Consider the following 19,483-nt stretch of genomic DNA (forward strand, 5'->3'; position numbering starts at 1 on the left):
GGCCTATGATATGTACGGATAAGCTTCCCTAATACATTCGCAACTCCGAGAGCACTGAATGTGGGTAGCGCCTATTAGTAATAATGTATGAAGAGTGCTTTAAACCGCAGCATACTGCCCTTTTCGAATCGTTAAAATCTACAGTAAAGTTAGGAAAAATTATAAACAATCAACAAAATACTGGAACTTACAGGGTAGAATATTATATCTGGAACTCGTGGCGAAAGAGTTTGCATATCAAACTATTAATTAGATTCACTCCACGTTCACCAACCCTATTGATTGACTACTCCCATCAGCTAGTAATAAATATAGAAAACACTTAAAACTGAGCCAAATAAACCGTTCGTCGTAAAAAACACTACATCAATGAAAGCCTATGCATAGATGCAAAAAGTTCACTATCCAGCTGTGCTGATATCCCCCAGTATACACATAATCAATGGTAATTTGAACATTTTATCAGCATAAACTGCAGTACAAAATAAAATTCAGAGCGAACTTACTAATTTGTCGCATTCAACACATTAATTTACCTCATTGAAACGATAAAACTTTATAGTTAGAAATAATTACCAACAGCAATTAGTGTAACGCCATTTGTGGTACTAGTTACTATGAAATTAGGGAAGGGGGGGGGGGGCGGGAAGAAAACACTCAATTTATAAAATCAGATTTATTAAACACTCGAACCATGTGTATCACAAGCTGAGTCTAATACAAAATTTCAGTTGGTCTGATTCGCAAAATGACAGGAACACTAGTACAAGGCAATATAGCCACCTCGGTCACTACAGCACTTACCAGTTCAGGGGGTGTGATATCATAAATCAAATTCAAGGGGTAAAGCTTCTGAAATGATTGCCAATTGGCCAAACGCTTCTCTTTTATGTTCGATTCTTTCACAATATCTTCTGGATTCCCCAACTCATTAAATACGATTGCGTCCGTTTGCACACGTTCACTGAACTTATGCGTTTCGCAGCATACCAGCGCCGGAACATTGAAAGAACGCGCTACCAACGCAATTTGTGCCGTTCCAGTCCGAGCCATTACATAGCCATTGGCTAGAAGGGCATGTGCACCGAGAAGAACTTTCGTTACTTCTGGCATTATAAAGCCAATTGCATTGATAAGTACGCACGTGCATGATATTCCTTTTGAAATCAGACGACGTAGAAGCTCCTGACCTTCAAGGAAAGGCCCGCAATCGACGATGATGACACGGAAGTCTACGTTTCGACGGTGTGCTTCCTCCAGGATATGATTTATAAGAGACGAGCTGAGAAAGCAGTAAAACCTGTCAACCCAAAAGTCAAATACAAAAAATCTACTTTACTAACCATCCAAATGTTAGAATCACATCCCCATTGCAAATCTTCTCCTGAACCGTGCTACTGATTGCTTCTGCCGCCTTATCAATCTGATCCCTGATGTAGGCGTCAATAAGTTCACAAAGGTTTTCCTTGAGCTGGAAAAAAATACATTTTCATAACACTCTAATTTTGCATAGGACTTGTGACTTACTTTCGAATCAGTCGAGTTTGTTGGCAGTTGAGTTAGGATATACTTAATATATTTATAAGCATTGATAATTGAAACTGCCAATGGCCTGAAGTTTTGCAAGTAATCCACATAGTTCTTGATGTTTGCTTCTAAACCTCGAGAAAACTCTTGGTTCGGTGGAGTGACATAATCTTGAATAATCTGGAATTATCAAAAAAGTGCTTAAAATAAAAATATAAACGGGGTTTAGCTCACTTACCGTTCTAATAGCGTACAAAAAAGCGATGCAACGGGCATTTGATCCTGTAACGCTTCGATTTAAGTATTGTTCGCCTACACGGATAATTGATGGATGCACAGCTGTATTATTTATAAATAATTTGTGAGCCTTTGTATCTCCGTTCAAATGATTAAACAATTTGGCTTTATATTTCTTCTGCTTTGTTCGAGGCGTGGCTGGTATAATTTCTGTTTTAGCAGGTTCTGGTTTGGAAGTCTCATTTCCATTGTTCGGTTTAGCTGATTGCTTTTGTTGGGCAGGCTTAGTTGGCTGTTTTTGCGGTGCACGATCCACTTTTTGATTTGTTTGTTTATTCTATAATACAGATATGGAAACTGTTTTAGATTTCTTAGGTATTGAGTTGCAATTAAATTATTTTTCGTAGAATTTCCTTTTTTCGGTCCTGGTGTTTGGCAAAACGAAAGCGAAAAAGCACTTTTTTGCAGTTCACAACCGGGACGATGGTATATTTCAAGTACTCTTCCTTCCTGTTTATCTTATTGCCTTTTTCTTTTGCTGTATTGAAGTTCTAAAATAAGGCGAGATACCTCTTCGCCTGAACTACTGATTTCTGGTTTGAGTTAGGAAGAGGTGAGTTAACCAAAGTTTAAATAAAATTAACCGAGTTGGGAAGATAATTTCCTTTATTGGCTAAGAATTTACTAGAAAAAAAAAGTATCTCGAGGACTCCAGTGTTTTCTTTTTCCTGAAACTGAAGAGGGGGACAATTTGTCCCTGAAATAGTGTATTTGTTTTTTTTTGCACCAAATTCTTAACCAATAAAGGAAATAATCTTACCATCCTGTTTGATTTTATTTACTCATTTTTACTCAAGATTAGTGAGAAATATTCGATGATACCGAATCTACTCGCTAGAAAGTAATCACAATACTAGATCGCTCAGAAGATAACGCGATGTGTGTGGTTAATGGCACTTCGCAAGCACTTAGCTGGGAAGTTTTATTCCATGCGGCTTACTCACCAGACTTGGCTCCTTACGATTAATACTTGTTTGCATCACTGAGTCGAAAGATTTGAAAAATTGACTCGATGAATCTTTCGCAGCGAATGGGGCAAACTCATTCTAGCATGGTCTTCAGAAATTGACCGAAAAATTGGGAAATGCGAACTAGCAATGGAACATACTTTGAATAAATTTTCTTTCATTTTTTAGAAAAATTCCGTATTTTATAGTTGTACAGCTGGTAGTTGACTTCGGTCAACTCGAATGGTCATTTTACCGCCCCACAATCTACCAAGTTGTTATAAGTGGGACCCAAAAGTTCACAGCTATACATTTGTTTAATAATGATCGTTGACGCAACAATCCAATTGGATAAGGGCCTTGAAGTGTCTTAGAGCACTTCATTCAAGACCGTAATGGCAGACTGCAGGACTACAATACCCTGTAGAAGGCAATGTGGTCAGCATTGCGCTCGCCCGAGACTATTACCCCGATTTGAATCAGGTACTCATTCACAGCTGAGCCGACGGGTATCCGACCTCAAATTACGACACAAATTCCACTGCCACAAGTGAGATTTGAACCGCAATCTTCCGTACGACAGCCTTATGCTCTAAGCACCATAGCCTTTTCCAGCTCTCAACTTCAACACGCACACACACTAATTGTATAACTCAAAAGCTTTTCGTTCCCACAAGTCTCAAAAACTATGGACCTTGCCGCACAAACTGAAAGGTATTGCTGCTTGAGCCTCTGAGGAGTATTTTTTCCAACTTCTACGTGAAATGGCAATCTCTGGGTTCATTTATTCGAAAGATTCAATATTCTTCGTTCTTTGTGGAGATATATATAGAGAAATGAAAGTCGATATTTCATCTTCGCTTCGCTCTTGGATTCCAAACGAGGAAGCTTGAATTCTCGCCGTTCTCTTCGAGTACAACAAGACAATTGGATTTTCAAGGCCTGTTCGAGAAAAAACAACTGAAGAACAAATGTCGGGCTTAGGTGTCGCGATTTTGACTAGGAGAAATGTCTACATAATTTACTAATGGAAAGGACATAAAGCAACAACAAAGTTCTAAGAATCCACGGACATCCAAAGTTGACAACCGACACGTACGTTATTCTTTCTAGAACCAGAACCAGAACCAGAACCCTATTCTTCATTCATTTTCCTCTTGCCTTGCCTTTTTTAAATCGAATATCAGCGAGACGAGTACTTTGCAAGGGTTTAGTACGTTCGCAACTCTTTCAAGCTATGAAAAAATAATGCTTCATAAAACACTCTGACCTCACCTTCGTTTCAAAAACTTTACCCTAGGTTACTAGAAAAGTCAGTTCATCTTAAGAAAAAATGGGTATAAACATTTGCATCAAGTAAAATATACTGTGAGAAGATTGCTAGGCTCCTGCCGGAGAGATTAAATTGAGAATTTCAAAAGTTCAAGGAATTGCCTACTGAGTTGTTATGAATGAGCTAATATTTTCTTTGTGAAAATGACACAGCTCCTGCGAAATTTTTTTTAACGGAAGAGAATAAAAAGTTTGACTAACAAGAGTCAACCATTTGCAAACCTTTTAAATATTGCGAAACATCGTTAAAGTGTCCTCTGAAAATGCTCAGTGGTATAAAGTATTCGTAGTTACATAAGCTAACTAATTTTTTTTACCTTATTTCTTCCTTTTTCTACTAAAGAAAAACTTACCTTTTCATTTGCATTCGTGGGCTTCTTAGCATCAGCTTTTCCAGGACTGCTGGGTTCTTTTGCGGGACCTTTATTACTTTTCGCTGGAGCAGGTGCTTTCGCATCACCGACGGCTTTGTTAGCATCTTTTGATTGACTTTTATTGTCTTTGGGAACTGCTTCACCGCTATTAGTGTCATCCTTAATATAGTATACAATATATAAGACATTTTTCTTTTGTATGAGAATAGTTTCAGTTTACCTTGCCCTTTTTCTTGGCTAGCTTAGCTGCTTTCTTTGCTTCACGTTGTGCTTTAACTTCTTCACGACTGAGCTTGTTTTCCGATAAATCAGTTTTTTTATCGGTAGACCCTTTTTCTGCAGGTTTAGACATTGTTATCTGTAATTGCGAAACATAAAGCCGGTTTGATTGGATTTGTGTTTTATCAAAATAAATTATCGGAAAGAAATTAATTCTTTGAAAAAATCTTTTTCTTATTGTTGATAAATAATGGAATGGGTAGTTCACTTTATTGAATTACAAAAGATAAAGAAATGTGAAGAATGAGATAAAGTAAGTTGAGGTCGGTAATTAGTAAAAAGATAAGAATGGGCTCTAGAGCCTTTTCCAATGCCGTAGACCAAATCTGGTAGCACGTATCTTACTATAAAGATACACTTTTATAGCTGGGCAGTCTATATCTCCTGAATTCTTGAAAAATGGAATAATAAAACAAAACAATATTTTATTTAAGACGTATATAATCTGCACGAATTTTAGTTTGCATTTGGATTTCTCTTCGACATTAAACAAGATGAACACCAGAGCAATATATTTTAAGAATAAGTATGGTATAATTTCCAATGCTAACTTCTAATGTTTCAAGTGTATTGCAACAAGGAAGAATTTTCAAACGACGATCAATTTAGAATAAGGTTGGTTTCGACGGCTTGCCTATTTCCGATTTCTGGTTTCCATATATTCCTTTATGGGGCATAGCTCGCCATCCAATGTGCTTCAGGTCCCCCAAAAATTTCCGAAAGGCTACACTCGTCCCTCACTTTTCTGCGGCCCACAGCTCTTGGACAATTCATATGCTAGCCATCCTGAAATAGTCGAATCCATCACATAGCTCTACCACTTCAGCATTCAAGACGCGCACGAGTATCAATAGACTGAAACAGAATAAGGTCAGTTTTGCCGGTCTACCTACGGGAGTGTCGATAGTGCTTCACCACCCTTCTACATTGTAGTGAATGTCCGAATCATCCTCATCATCAACGGCATCCCGATTGTGCGCCGAGGTCCACCAATTCGATATCCCTAAAAGCTATCTGGCGTCCTGATCTACCCAATCGCTCCATCTCAGGCAGGGTCTGCCTCGTCTTCTTTTTCTACCATAGATATTGCCCTTATAGACTTTCTGGGCTGGATCATCCTCATCCATATGGATTAAATGACCCGCCCACCGCAACTTGTTTCGAGCGAAACCGTTTGTAAGATGAAATAGGTTCTGTTGTGAGCCAACAACCGTGCACGGATCTCATCGTCATAGCTGTTATCGGTTGCGATTTTGGACCCTAGACGGTCTCAAAATTGTAGTCTCCTCTCTTCATTGTTTTTGTTTGACCAGTGCGATTCGAAGTTGTTCGTTCTTTCGTTTTCATCTTGCCTTCATTAATGTACACGCGCCGCCTGCTCGATCTGGATGAAGGTAGATTGTACATCTCGGGTTGCTCTTCCTATGATGTCAATATCGTCAGCGTAGGCCAGTAGTTAGGTGGACTTGAAAAGGATGGTGCCTCTTGTTGTCCGAGTAATTGTATACATAATATTAAAATTAAAGTGGAGGTTGGAATTGCTGTACCAATACTTCTGTTGCACTGTTGTGTTCATTTTCTTTGCTTTGCTCGTATGATCTACATTACATGGGAATAAATATTTTGGTCTTTTCATTGTATCGTCACATACTTGTTCAGATGTGTTTTGTGTTTTTCAACCTCCTCTATCCTACAACAATTTTTCGAAGTGTACCAAAAATTTTGTTAGTCACATTACAGGATATGCATGGGTATAACACAATGTACAACAGCAGTAGAAGTGAAAATCTTTTCTTTTTGCTTGGACCTAGGTACGCTCATATAAGAGAACCATTTAGTAAATTTTGATCACATTTTTCGATACCGAGTCGCCCCAATTGAATAACTGTCCACAGTCTAAAGGTATTTGGACCCAATATGAACAAAAAATAACGTGAAAACTCCAACGATATCATGTACAAAACAACAGCAACAAATGATTTCTGAACAGAAAATCAATTTGATTATAGGCCCGTGTCTCATGGAAAAATCAATCGCTAAATAAGCAGACTTTGTTGTAGAGCAATTTGGGTGTCGAATTATGTTCTTAATATGTATGAGTTCTAGACTTTTGAACTTTTCGACGCCATATCATCGCGATGAGAACCCAGAAGACAACAACAAAGTATGGTGTAATCTCTGCAAAGAATTAGAACAAAGTATGGTGCCGCCCTATCTGCATTCCAGTCGCTTCATTAGGTAAACTATTCAATACAAAAGATTTCTCCTGAAATTTTCATTAAAGATCCTTCATTATTTTAAAATAATCTCTCGCTCCTGACACCATCAACCAGACGAGACATCCGAAGATGAAGAAGGCAAATCAGCGAGACTGGATGAGCTATTTCTTCAATTGGTGAGAATTCTAAAGGACTTCAGAAGGCGCTTGCTCAAGTCAATTGTAACCGATCAGGGTGTAAATTTTACAGGAGAGTGTTTGAGGCGCTCTGCAAGTTGCCAAATATAATGAAATTGCAGCCATACACGTACCATCCACAAGGTAATACTGTGGAAGCATTCCACATTAGGAAATTATCTGCGCTGCTTCGTGGACGATAAGCTCCGGGATTGGGATGAATGCGGCAGCTTTAGCATGCCCGCTCTAAACTCTCTTTGGCTTTGTGTCAGCAATTCCGGGTCGACTAAAAAGGGAGCTTGGCCCAGTATATAATGATGAGGACAGATGTCGTTTAAAATAGCGAGGGAGAATTTGGGACGACCAAAAAAGTTTCTAGAAGATGACAGGTCTTTGAATCCTGTGAGGTTGCATATGGGAGATGAGGTGCTTCTGAGAGATGCTCAACGGACGTTGAGGGGGGAGTTAGTTTCCATCTATAGGGGGACATTTAAGGTGATGCAAGTGCATTCATCGGAAAATGTGACCATTCTCATCCGTAGGGTCCACACGGACGAGTGAAAATATTTATAATACAGCACTGCATTGATATAATTCCCTTTCAGGCATACGAACGACTTGGATGAGCGTTGTTGTTCGCGGTAGTGGTGTTCTGTTCAATTCTTGGTGGAGTATAGAGCATGCAGACAGCCAAATTGTGCTTTAGTTTCACTATCATCACACTTAACGCTGTGCAAGTGATAAGATCACAGCAGCGAGACCAACACAAGTCGAACACAGACACCCATGACCATCCATAAGTTCGAACCCAGAGCAACGAGATTGGGAGACTGACGCTCTATCCCTTCAACCATCGCGTCGTCATGGTAGATGAATCTAGGTATCCTGAATTCAAATTCAATAATTTTTGTTTTGAATTAGGAGGTAGCTAGTTAGCCGAAATTTTAAGTGAAAGATTTGCCTTTGAATTTTTTTTCCTTTTATTGACTAAAAGTATTTTGTAATACATACAAATACGTATTTTTGAAACCAAATCCCCCCCCCTCTTCAGTGTTTTATCTTAATAAGATAAAGCACTAAAGAAGGGAACAGTTGGTTCGTATTTGTATACATTGCAGAATACTTTTAACCAATAAAAAGGAAAGTATCTTCTAAGGCAAATCTTTCACTTAATAATTTTTGGTTTAATATTTTCGTTCCCGTCTCTTTCTGTTTCTTTTCAGACAAAAAAGCGGCTACTCTCACCTTTTCTTTAAAGTTAATCTGATTGTTAAGTTGGAAGCAAGCTAAGTAAGTCGACCGTTAAAGTGAAAATCATTCTGATAAAATTATTATTTTCAAAGAAAAAGTAATTAAAGTAATTTTGTTAGAGAAAAAAATTACAAAAACTAGATAAATGTCGTTTTTACAAGAAAAATAGTTTTAAGTTGGTTATTACAATTTAAAAGTAACTTGATTAATTTGACTCCTAAGAAATAGTCGTTGGAAGAACAGGCAAGCGTGATGAATGCGAACTTCCAGCTGTTTGATGAGACCGGTGCTCTAAGGTGGCGAGGTGGCAGAAACCCCGTCGGCTAAGTCAACACCAAAGGGAAGCCTCCACGAGGTGACACCGGGAAACGCTGTATTTATTTTGGTTTGCTGACCGCGATGTAGTAGGCGGATGCCCTGAGGCCTGGAGTGTCGACTAACAGCAGCCCGACACAAGGCTATTTGTAAATTCGTCAATTGCTAAATTAATGTACTGTTACGCTTTACATATTGGGTTCATTTAGTTCTGTGAACACAAATCAAGGATTAGTATGAACATGCTGGACCAATAGCGCGATTAAACTGAGTGATATATAAGGGCTCGAGTGAAAAAGGTGAATTTTGACAAGTCTTGCGTATCATAGTGTGCACCACCAACGCATGTGCGATATCCAAGCATGCCACACCGATCTCCAATTTGTTGGAGGACGGTTCACCGATTTACCGGGGAACGCCATAAGCTGTTAAGCTTGAAGTGCGTTCCGAATCCAACAGATACCTAAAGAAATAGAACGGTCCAGGCATGTTTCATATGCGCCCCACGGTGGAGTTGGACCCGAGATGGCTATGGTATTAAAGAAGTCAACCTGCTAAAGTTGCACCCCAGGTGAGGCTCTCGTAAGGGCGCACCCTTCGAGAAATCGTCCATCTGGCTTGCCAGAAAAGCACCGTCTCTTCGGAGGGAAAATTTGGCCGAAAGACTTAGGTACTCTCGAGACGAGTGCAATCAACACAGGCCCCTGTTTGATGAGACCTGGGTACGCGAAGAGACAGTAAGGAAACGCGGTTCTTGCGAGTCAAGTTAACGCAACTTTCAGAAAAGAACAACGTCGAGCTAAATTGTTGGAATCAATGGTTCTAGTTGAGGTGGAAGTCCAGGCTGTTTCGAACAGCCGAGAAATATTGCTTAAGATTGTAGAAAATGCTAGCTTTGGTCTATTACATTCAGCATTACTTTACAAAAAGAAATTTGCTGCAAGTTCTTCGGTAACTTCCAAACAAGAATCCTTTGCGAGATGCGGCTGCAAGCTATCGGGCTTTTATTTTTAAGATCGCGAAGGAGAGTACTTAGCTGTTAATCGAGGAAACTATCGATTTAGTGTCTTTACCAGAAAGTTGTTTCGCCGGTGCCAACAGCTAGTGGAACTGTCTAGTTTCGTGGGTCTTCTATATGACAGTTCCATTGCGGTGCTGCTCCTCCCCAATCAGGCTTCAGAGACAACTGTCTTGGCAAGGAAGGGGAACGATGTGTACGGTGGTCGATGGGTCACAGATTGGAACGCTTTAATGAAATTATTATAGAAGCACAAAACCACTGGATATATATGTAGCGAGAAAGTCTGCGAGTAGTAGTCAATTGTCCAAAAGGGAAGGAGATCAACGGCATACTAGTTGGACTTGGAGTGTTGGAACTCGGGGACCATTACGCGATGCGGACGGAAAGTTTTCTCGTTATATATATCTAACATTGAGGCGAACGTGACACTTATATACGGCGATTTCCTCAATGTAACTCAACCAAATCCCGGAAAGGTTAAGTGGAATGGAATTGTCGCTGCAGTAAGGGTGCTCATAGAGCAATTGGTTGAGAGGTGGCGTAAAGAACGCTATGAGGTGGATAGGCTGTTTAGGCTGACGCATAGCGAAGTATTGACTAGGCAAAGGCAGCAGATGCTCCGGCTGAAGGTAGTATCAATAGCGACTAGCATAATTATCATTTTTGTATTTGCAGTATTCTCGTGAGTTACTTCCAAATGCAAATGTCGAAGGAAGTGGACATGATCGGAAGAGGTGCCGAATAAGTTGAAGGAAGAGAGTCATCACGAAAGCGTTGTATCACCGTTACCACCGTTGACGGTTTCACCGATCGGGCTGTTATAGTATTCACCGGTATCCACATTTTAAAATGCGGGAAACAATGTAGTGCCCTTACCCACTAATCGGCAGGTCATTGATACCATCTAAAGTCCATACGAGCATCCGCTCCAGTTTGTATGTAAAAAGTGCTAACTAGCAATTGACCGATGCGATATGTTAAATTGTGTGGTATCAGCAACCTGCTAATAGGTGAGTAATCGGATTACCACACTGCGATCTTCAAGATGACTTTCCAAACATACTTCCAGACATCAAAATTGACACCTCTTACAACCCAATGGCGATCGTACCATTCCAAGTGTACCAGATACACTAATATTACACTCACAATACTTCTGCATATCTTTTTGCTTTTCAACAGAACAAACTTTGCAGTATGTTGGATATGATATAATTTTCTTTGATGGAAAAGCCCGGAGTTGGTACTACTTAATACGAGAATAATGCATCTCCTCAAATATGCTTGTAAAAGCGATTAGCACTCTGAGCAAGGCAAACTAACCTTGGACCCTGCAATCAGAAAAGAAACGCAATGATTAAGAAATCGGTTGCAGAGACTTGAGGGCGCCTTAGCCACCGCCGCCAGAAAAATGAGTTTCAACTGCCGAAAACCGAGCCTCGACGCTTCGCCATCTCATCTTTTGTAATAACTTCACTCTGGTGCTGAGTGGGCAACTACAAATCCTAATATTGGAAAAACTGCAAAAGTGAATTTAGCTCCTTTTAGGAAGTAAACATAGAAAGAAATACACAATTCGATAATAGGAGATTGTAAGGTAGCAACACCCAATTCGACATATTTTCAACGACGCAGTAACAAAAATATTTAGTTTTCATTAAATTAATGGATGGAAAAAAAACGGTAGGTCTTAGAACGTTGGAACAGTTTATATTATCACGTTAGGGAAGCATGTAGTCGACGTTATCCTCTGTGTTTATTATCCTGATTTGACTCGATTAATTCCTGAAATCCAGCTTGCGTTCTCTCTTAGTTTTAGAAGCGTTCTTTTTTTGGGAAAACATTTTTGATACAATGCCTTTCAATAGAGAATTAAGCAACTTTGAAGAAAAAATAATGAAAGACCTTTGAGATGAAGTCTCTGAACAAGTTGTCTTGTACTTGCCACGAAGTCGACCTTAATTTAAAATTACTGGAAAAGAAATACATACAGCCTATGCTACTTGACCGGATTGAAAATGCGCTGACAACTTTGCAGTAATGTTATAACGCGGCTAAAGAAAGAAAAGTGCACTTGGCTTTGTTTGGTTTAAAACAACTTTTCAGGATGTTTCATCAGCATATTTTCAAGTCCAAGACATGGCCACTGTGATTTGGGTTGAATTTTAATTTCTTATGGAAAAGATTTATGTGCATTACATTTGTAAATCAGACAGTTTATAAACTCTACCTCGACTAGTAATTTCGCCAATGATTTAACTGAAGAAAGTTGCCAACTTCCAACACGCTCCCACAAAATGTCACTTCCAAACCAAAATAACTTTAGAAATAGAAACACCGCGGAACTGAACTTTTTGAAACTGTCATTCCCATATAGGATGATAGAGACATTTCCCCCTAATTGCGACTCTGCCCTGGACCCTCACACCAATTGTCTCATTGACAACAGTGGGCTACATATATGCCGGTAGTCGATTTGTTTATTCGGCGTGGAGTTGACATCTCGATTGCACGTGTGTTTAGTGTTTAGGCTGTCGTCCTCGAACAAGATTTAAAATGGGTCGTAAAGCCAATTTTGCAGAGAAACAGAAAAAAGGACCGGGACGTAAGACTAAAAAGCAGAAGCCGCCATCATTTCCAGCACATATTGCCGGTAAGTTAGCTGTTAAAGAGGTTGTCTAAGATAATGACAGTGTTGTGAGTAAAACGAGGTATGTAAGCGAGTTTAATATTTGGTTGAAGGACTTTGCTGGCTTGAAGTACGTGAATTTGATGATAGGTGAATGCAAGTTATAGTGAAGAAGCTTTTAATGACGAATGGATCTCTTGTAAATGCGTTATTGCTTTTATGTATCAATCGTGGAATCGCCAAGAACCTAACCTCGAATTGATGTGGCAGAGCCCAGTAGGAATTCGCGCTCAGTCCAACTATTGGAACATATATTCGTGTTTCCTTCACTAGAAAACATGAAAGCTTTAATAGTTCCCAAAGCCAAAGATTTGCTTTTGAAGAGGTAGATCATGGAAATTTTTAGTTATTAAACTCGTCATATTTTTTCGCGATTGATATCTGTGATCAGGACAAACATAATATGAACATTTATCACAGCGAATACTGTGCTTATTGCTGTTTCTACCATGTTTGCACATGTGACAACAACGATAGGTGCCCACAAGTTTGCCAAAAACATCAACGCCGCCTTTAGTGTTACTGTAAAGCTTGATAATATCAGGCTTTCGTTCAGGGTCTGATGTATCAATGTTAACGCTGATATGATAGGTTGAAAGTAAAGTTACGAGACGCCATTTCTTTGGCACCTAGGATAACATGCACCCTCCAAGACTATGGTCAAATACAAACTCTGTATGGTGAACTGGTTTTTTTTCATATCGACGAAAATTGGTGGAATCTCCTTTGTATTCTTTCGAATTGTGCCAACCTGTCATTTGGTGTTTCTTCAAGTCACCTGCCAAATGATGTGACGTAAAAAAGCTGGCGAGGGATCAGTGATTTGTGATGCGTTGACACATGTTGGGCCTGGTAGAAAAGAAACTAATTCAATAAAAAGTAAAAAGAAAACGACTAAAAATTACCTGATTGTGAATCGAAAGAACGACAACAACTGGCAACGGATCTTCCCAATATTCAATTGTTTTATCTTTCCGCAAACGCGGCTGTAATACAGCTTATTCTCTCAAATATTGAGACAAATATTCGATCTCCGAATCATCCCCATCATCAAAGTCAAATTTATCTTCATCTTGATCCGAGAAAAATCATCATCGTCTGTATCAAATCCACTTTTTTTCGAAATTATTTTTATACAAACGAGTAGAATAAACAATGAAGACTGTATAGCTTATACTGAAACAGTGTTGGCAAATCTTGGAGTGCCTGCATCCCCACTATGCTGTCACTAAGGAAGCATAGTGTATGTGAACTCCCTTTTCCCAGGTTTCTGAAGGAATTTGGTCAAATTGACCCAAAATCCGGATGAAGGTTAATTTTTTTCTACCTGACCGAGCCACGGTAGCTCAGAAATAATATCGCATTAAAGCGTTACCGTTCATTTTATACGTTGAATTATTTTTAATTATATATGCTTAGTCTCTTGCCTCCTTCGCTTTCAAGCTTGCTTGTCGGAAACCATCATGGATCCCTTCATTCCCGTGTTCCGTCTCAGATGATTTATACAGTTAATCAAGAAAATGTTTTGTTAAAGTAAAAAGGATATGATTTGTAATGCGCGTCAAACAAACCTACGCGCCATCGCTGCAGTTACCTGAAATGCGCTTCAGCTCTCCCCACGGACTGCTCAAGACGCCCGAACTCTCACTACTTTTCTGTGCCAACTACCCTTGGGGCGGCCCACTCGTCGGCCACCTTGGGAAAGCGGGTTCCATCGCATGCCATAGCCAGTAATGAAATTATCACTTTTCGTTAAGGTGTGAAGTTGGTAAAACTTTCGCCTTCCGATCATATGTCGCACACAGGTTTTAACGTAAGCTTGGAGCTTTTCCATGTGCTACTCCCATATAGCAACACATAAAGAGCACTAGCACAGAACATCAATGTGGTCTTGGTGTTTAGATAAATGCATTTCCAGCTTTTAGACAAAGCAGTAAAAGTGGATTTAGCGCTGTCAATGCGTCGGACAGCATCCAGCCAAACTACACTTCTTAGATATATAAATTGATCAACGCATTCGATTCTCTGCCGCTGAACTTCCCGGGATTTCGTTCGATATCGGAGTTCGAGTGCATCATGCCCGCCACTACTCGCAGCGGTCAATAGGGCCTTCCACCTCTTCCCTCCATCAATCCGCTTCCACAATTCCGCAGTCAGCCATTCGAGATGTAAAAAGAGTATCTTCGATGACGTTCCAATGGTTATCGATCTTTCAGGTGAGATGCTCAGTATATCTGCCGTCCGATCATCCAAGCAACCGACATTCGTGCCTCTCTTGTTACGACTCCTAAATCCCCTGCGGTGTGAATACCGCTTCCTCATTGCAAAATGAAGAAGATATTCTCAACTAGTAGATTAGGACCAGTCAAAATGCGCACAATAGTTCTGCAAGTTTTTCTGCTTTTTGGCATTATAAACTGTATAGTATGTTTGTTTGTTTCCGACAGGAAAAGTTTAGTTTGTTTTAAGGCATTTAGGCCCCGCCACTTACCCTTATGAAAAGCTTTTTCCAGACTTTCCTTCATCAGGATTAGCCAATGTTGCTATTAGTTCCTGCATGAGATATTTAATCTTCTTCTACACCACAATAACCAGGTATCCAGAGTAATTCCACCATATTGAAACTAGATATAGAAATGAAACGGTTTCTACTTTTATGAACGATTTTTGAAGGACGATAATCGCCTTCATATAGCTTGGTAATTGCTGCAGATCATATCTCACCTGTTCTTCCATCGCTTATCGAATCCAGGTTGCTTCTCTTAGGATTGCATACATTGCAGTCATTATTGAAAAACTTTATGTTGTGCTAGGTGGAAAGCCCACTTCTGATTTTTATACGAAAAATTAAACTTGTGCTCCAGAACTTTCTTTTGTTTTCGATCCATCGTTGTTGAAAACCCACCGCATATTCTTCCGGTTTGCTTGATTTTTCTCTAAGTCTGAGCATTATTCCATCTATTACTAAATAAATATATGGAGATTCGATAATCAGAAAACATTACAAGAACTGGATTCGGTTTAGTCCAAATCTCTTCTAATGATCTGTGCCCCTCATGTCCATTCCATGAGCTACGCTCATTGCAATACTCTCAATATGTATTTATCCAAGGCCTGAGCGTGGTGCCAGCAGTACTCAGTCATACAATATTTGCAGTGCGGCTCACTTACAGCGAAGGCTCTTTTGTCTCAACCTAACCCACCAAACTACGAATGCATATACGAACATCGGCCTAATATATATATCTACATATTGCAAGAAGGGAGGGTGAGGGCCTTCTTTAACAAAGCGTTGTGAATTGGCGCTAATTAGCCGTAGCTTTTTGCCGCAAATCGTACCCTAGAAATTAAATTAAGCGCAAAGTTTACTGGGTCGATTGGAGTCTGGGGAGGCTAAACCCTTGAACTTCCCACGATGAGCACCTTTTAAATTAAAAATACAGAACAACAAATATGAACAATACTTTCACTTAGTATGTCTTTTTTATTCAAACAACTGAACTCTCTTCAAATATGCTTATGCTATTTAAATAAGGTAAAATTGATTATCGTGTCTGTGTGAAGAACAAGAACGAGAACAGAAACACAAGACAAGCAGCTTCCACATTTAGGAAATTGCAAGGTGTCTTCTTTCTGTACAATGCAAAAGTAATTTGGAATTTAGCAAAGAAGCGAATGTTGGAATTTAAGTATCGCAATCACGTGGTTATGCAACGTAACTGGAAAAATGATTTAGGTTCGTTCCCACGTTGAGGCAAAAGTCCATCTCGACATCCAATAAGCTGGGAGAGTTCACTTCATTTTTGCCGTTTCATGATTGTTCCAAAAAAGCTTCTTACCTAAAATAACTCGCTAAGTTAATAAAACTTTACTTAATCCGTTTTGGTAGGATTCCGTCTTTGTATTACAGTTTTTTCACCTGCAATAATCCGAATAAATTCGTAATAACAGTGGTCTGACAGTGAGACTTCGTCTACCACCCGCTTGTGAAAGAGTAAATCCCATGCTAAAATCTCGAAGATTCAGCGTAAATTTGATTATTTAGCAAACCGTACTTGTTTTATCAAAAGACAGTAGTAACATGCCATACCAAATATAACAGAGGGAATACATTCCTCCAGAATGCTATTTGCTATTGCTTTGGGACTTCCTCGTTTTCTTCCGATTGCCTACCAATATGTATTGCCCCTTTAGTTTCCATTTCAGAAGGGATTTCATCAGTTACCTCGTGACTCACAGATATTTACTAAGTTAATATCTACTCTACAAATAATTTTTAGATTTGATTTGATTTGTCTGAACCTCGTTCATGATCCATATACAGATATTATGCTCTTCTTGGAACAGACATTATGTTCTTCTTGGAACAGTAACTTTATTTTTCAGTCGGCAATTGGAATGTTGCCCTATTATTTGTTATAATTTCCAACCCATCTGTTTCAACTTATATAAATTTTCCTTAGGTGGGCCTGAATCCGAAACAAAACTTTCCCATCGTCAAAAACAAAGGCTGCTTAAACGTAAGGAAAAACAGCAAAAGCTTGTTTCAAAGAAGAAAGTAAAACAAAATGAGGTATGAGACTCCTTACAAGCTGATTATAGGATCTGAGTCCACTATATGGTTAATTTTATTACAGATTCCCCCAAGTGACGACGAGGTATCAGCGGATAATATGTCCGATGACCACGACCAATCGGACGACGCAAGTTCGACTGAAGACAACCAGGTAATGTTTGGTAGTTTAAAATCAAGTACGATCCTGACAATGTTTTTATCAGGCTCCAAATAAACTTTTCGATATGTCTGACGAAGAATCAGAGGATGAAATGCTGGAAGTTGAGAAAGCAAATATTGAGTTGAAAAAGAAACAGAAAAGAGAGACTGAGGAAGACGAAGAAGCAGAGGAAGATGACGAAGAAGACGGCGGCGAAGATAATCGGGAAGCACTGCAGATTTCATTTCAAGACAATGATAAGGAGCTAACATTACAGGATGTTCAACAACGGATAAAAGACATTCTTCTTGTTTTGAATGATTTTAAGCGACTACGACAGGAGAATATAAGTCGAGCAGAATACGTTGCACAATTGCGGAAGGATTTATGCCTGTATTATAGCTACGACGAGTTTTTGATGTCGAAATTGATGGATATTTTTTCATTGAGTGAATTAATGGAATTTTTGGAAGCTTCAGAGGTGAGTTGGTTTTAAGTGTAATTGTTGCTGCCCTATTACTCAAATTGCTCGGACTCAAATTATAGAGAACGAGATAACTCCAAATGTATTTCGCTTTCACGTTGGAACATTTGAAATTTTGTTGAAACGGTAAATGTAGGCAAACCTAAAATTCTAATCCAAGCTCTGAAAACCTACGAGTTGACAACAGTGTTTTTCAAATAGAGTTCTGTCCTTTTCAAACGAGTTATCTTGGCAGTTTAATTTATTAAGAATTACCTGTAATGCAATCAATGTTTGAATCCTTCTCTATTTTCAGGTACAACGTCCTGTCACGATCAGAACCAACACCTTAAAAGTTCGCCGGCGAGACTTGGCTTCAGCATTAATCAATCGTGGTGTTAACTTAGATCCACTCGGAAAGTGGACAAAAGTTGGTTTAGTTGTCTACAGCTCTCAAGTACCTTTGGGGGCGACTCCAGAATATCTAGCTGGCCATTACATGATTCAAGGAGCGTCAAGTTTGTTGCCTGTTATTGCATTGGCACCACAAGAACATGAACGGATACTCGATATGTGCGCAGCCCCAGGAGGGAAGAGCAGTCACATTGCAGCCCTGATGAAAAACACAGGCACATTATTCTCGAATGATGTCAATAGAGACCGATTGAAGGCTGTGGTAGCCAACTTTCACAGACTGGGAGTTAATAATGCCATTGTAAGTTGCGAGAAAGGAGAGAAATTAAAGTCTATCATATCTGGATTCGATAGAGTACTACTTGACGGACCCTGCACTGGCACTGGTGTAATTTCAAAGGATCCAACTGTAAAAACTTCAAAATCTGACGTCGATATTCAACGTTGTTATAATTTGCAACGAAAGCTTATTCTAACCGCCATCGATTGCTTAGACGCAAATTCCACCACAGGTGGTTACTTAGTTTATTCAACATGTTCAGTTCTTCCCGAAGAAAATGAATGGGTAATTGATTATGCATTGAAAAAGCGGAATGTGAAACTAGTACCGACAGGGTTAGATTTCGGCGAAGAAGGTTTCATCAAATACAAACAACTTCGTTTCCATCCAAGCTTGAAACTGACACGAAGGTTTTATCCACATACCCACAATATGGATGGTTTCTTTGTGGCGAAATTAAAAAAGTTTTCAAATGCCATTCCTGTTGGTGTTGATGATGAAGAAGAGGAAGAACAGGAGCCTGAAGTTCAGGAAACAAACAGTATCAATGAAACTTCAAAGAAAAAGAAAAGGGCGAATCATGACTCAAGCAATGAAGTCCAGAAAAAGAAATTTAAGAAAAATGAGGAAATAAATGGTGAAATCATTAAGAAAGTCAAAAAAGACGTCGGCGCGAATACTAAACCCAGTCAACAGAAACTTGTTGCATCCGATAGCACAACAAATGGTGTGTTGAAAAAGAAAGTCATGAAAAATAAAGATGTGACAAAAAAGCTGAAACAAAAGAATATAAAGGCGGTAGGAAGTGAAACAAATGAAGTGAAAAAGAAGAAACAGATAAAGAAAAATAACGATGGAGGTATAGAAGGAAACAAAACGACTGGAAAGAGTGCGGATGCAAACAGTAAAATAAATCAAAAGAAATTGAAGAAAAACGGAGATGCACGCAGCAATGTGAACAAAAAGAAGTTAAAGATGAAGAAAGGTCCTTTGTTGAAGAAAGTGTAAGGTTTTAGTATAAAATGATATATAAAGTATATATTACAATATTTGTACTTGAAGGAAATAATAAATGTAATGTTTGTTGTTTTAAATTTGACTTTCCAGTGCAACTATTGATCATTAAGAATGGAATGAAATTCATTATATGCGAAGCGAGAAGGGGCGAATATGAATCAGGTGGG

At 39.1% G+C, this 19,483-nt stretch overlaps 3 protein-coding genes across 4 annotated transcripts in view; 1 reads left to right on the plus strand and 2 right to left on the minus strand.

The window, feature by feature from the left end:
• The window catches only part of LOC119651919 (solute carrier family 2, facilitated glucose transporter member 3-like), a 37,875-nt gene extending 37,573 nt beyond the window's left edge, over positions 1-302 (minus strand). Inside the window, exon 1 of the mRNA XM_038055751.1 lies at positions 192-302. Coding sequence (XP_037911679.1) covers positions 192-236 — 45 coding nt within the window. The 5' untranslated portion in view covers positions 237-302. The remainder of the gene's footprint in view (positions 1-191) is intronic.
• Positions 303-661: 359 nt separating this feature from the next.
• Positions 662-12,138, minus strand: LOC119646536 (translation initiation factor eIF-2B subunit delta). Of its 2 annotated transcripts, none has more exons than XM_038047005.1 (7): positions 11,969-12,138; positions 4,698-4,835; positions 4,457-4,636; positions 1,766-2,101; positions 1,528-1,707; positions 1,344-1,471; positions 662-1,282 (listed from the first exon to the last, which is right to left on the minus strand). In XM_038047005.1, exons 2-7 carry the CDS (start codon positions 4,827-4,829, stop codon positions 715-717), a joined length of 1,524 nt encoding a protein of 507 aa, XP_037902933.1. In that variant the 5' UTR covers positions 4,830-4,835; positions 11,969-12,138; the 3' UTR covers positions 662-714. The 2 variants fall into 2 exon arrangements, with proteins under 2 accessions (XP_037902933.1, XP_037902934.1); XM_038047006.1 differs by lacking the exon at positions 11,969-12,138 and adding an exon at positions 11,742-11,762.
• Positions 12,139-12,209: 71 nt separating this feature from the next.
• LOC119646526 (probable 28S rRNA (cytosine-C(5))-methyltransferase) lies at positions 12,210-19,393 on the plus strand. The gene is made up of 5 exons (XM_038046990.1): positions 12,210-12,391; positions 16,891-17,000; positions 17,065-17,154; positions 17,207-17,623; positions 17,922-19,393. The coding sequence occupies exons 1-5, from the start codon at positions 12,295-12,297 to the stop codon at positions 19,305-19,307; spliced, it is 2,100 nt and encodes a 699-aa protein (XP_037902918.1). The 5' UTR covers positions 12,210-12,294; the 3' UTR covers positions 19,308-19,393.
• Positions 19,394-19,483: the final 90 nt, after the last annotated feature.

The sequence above is a fragment of the Hermetia illucens genome, chromosome 1, assembly GCF_905115235.1.
Source record: "Hermetia illucens chromosome 1, iHerIll2.2.curated.20191125, whole genome shotgun sequence".
Classification (NCBI taxonomy): domain Eukaryota; kingdom Metazoa; phylum Arthropoda; class Insecta; order Diptera; family Stratiomyidae; genus Hermetia; species Hermetia illucens.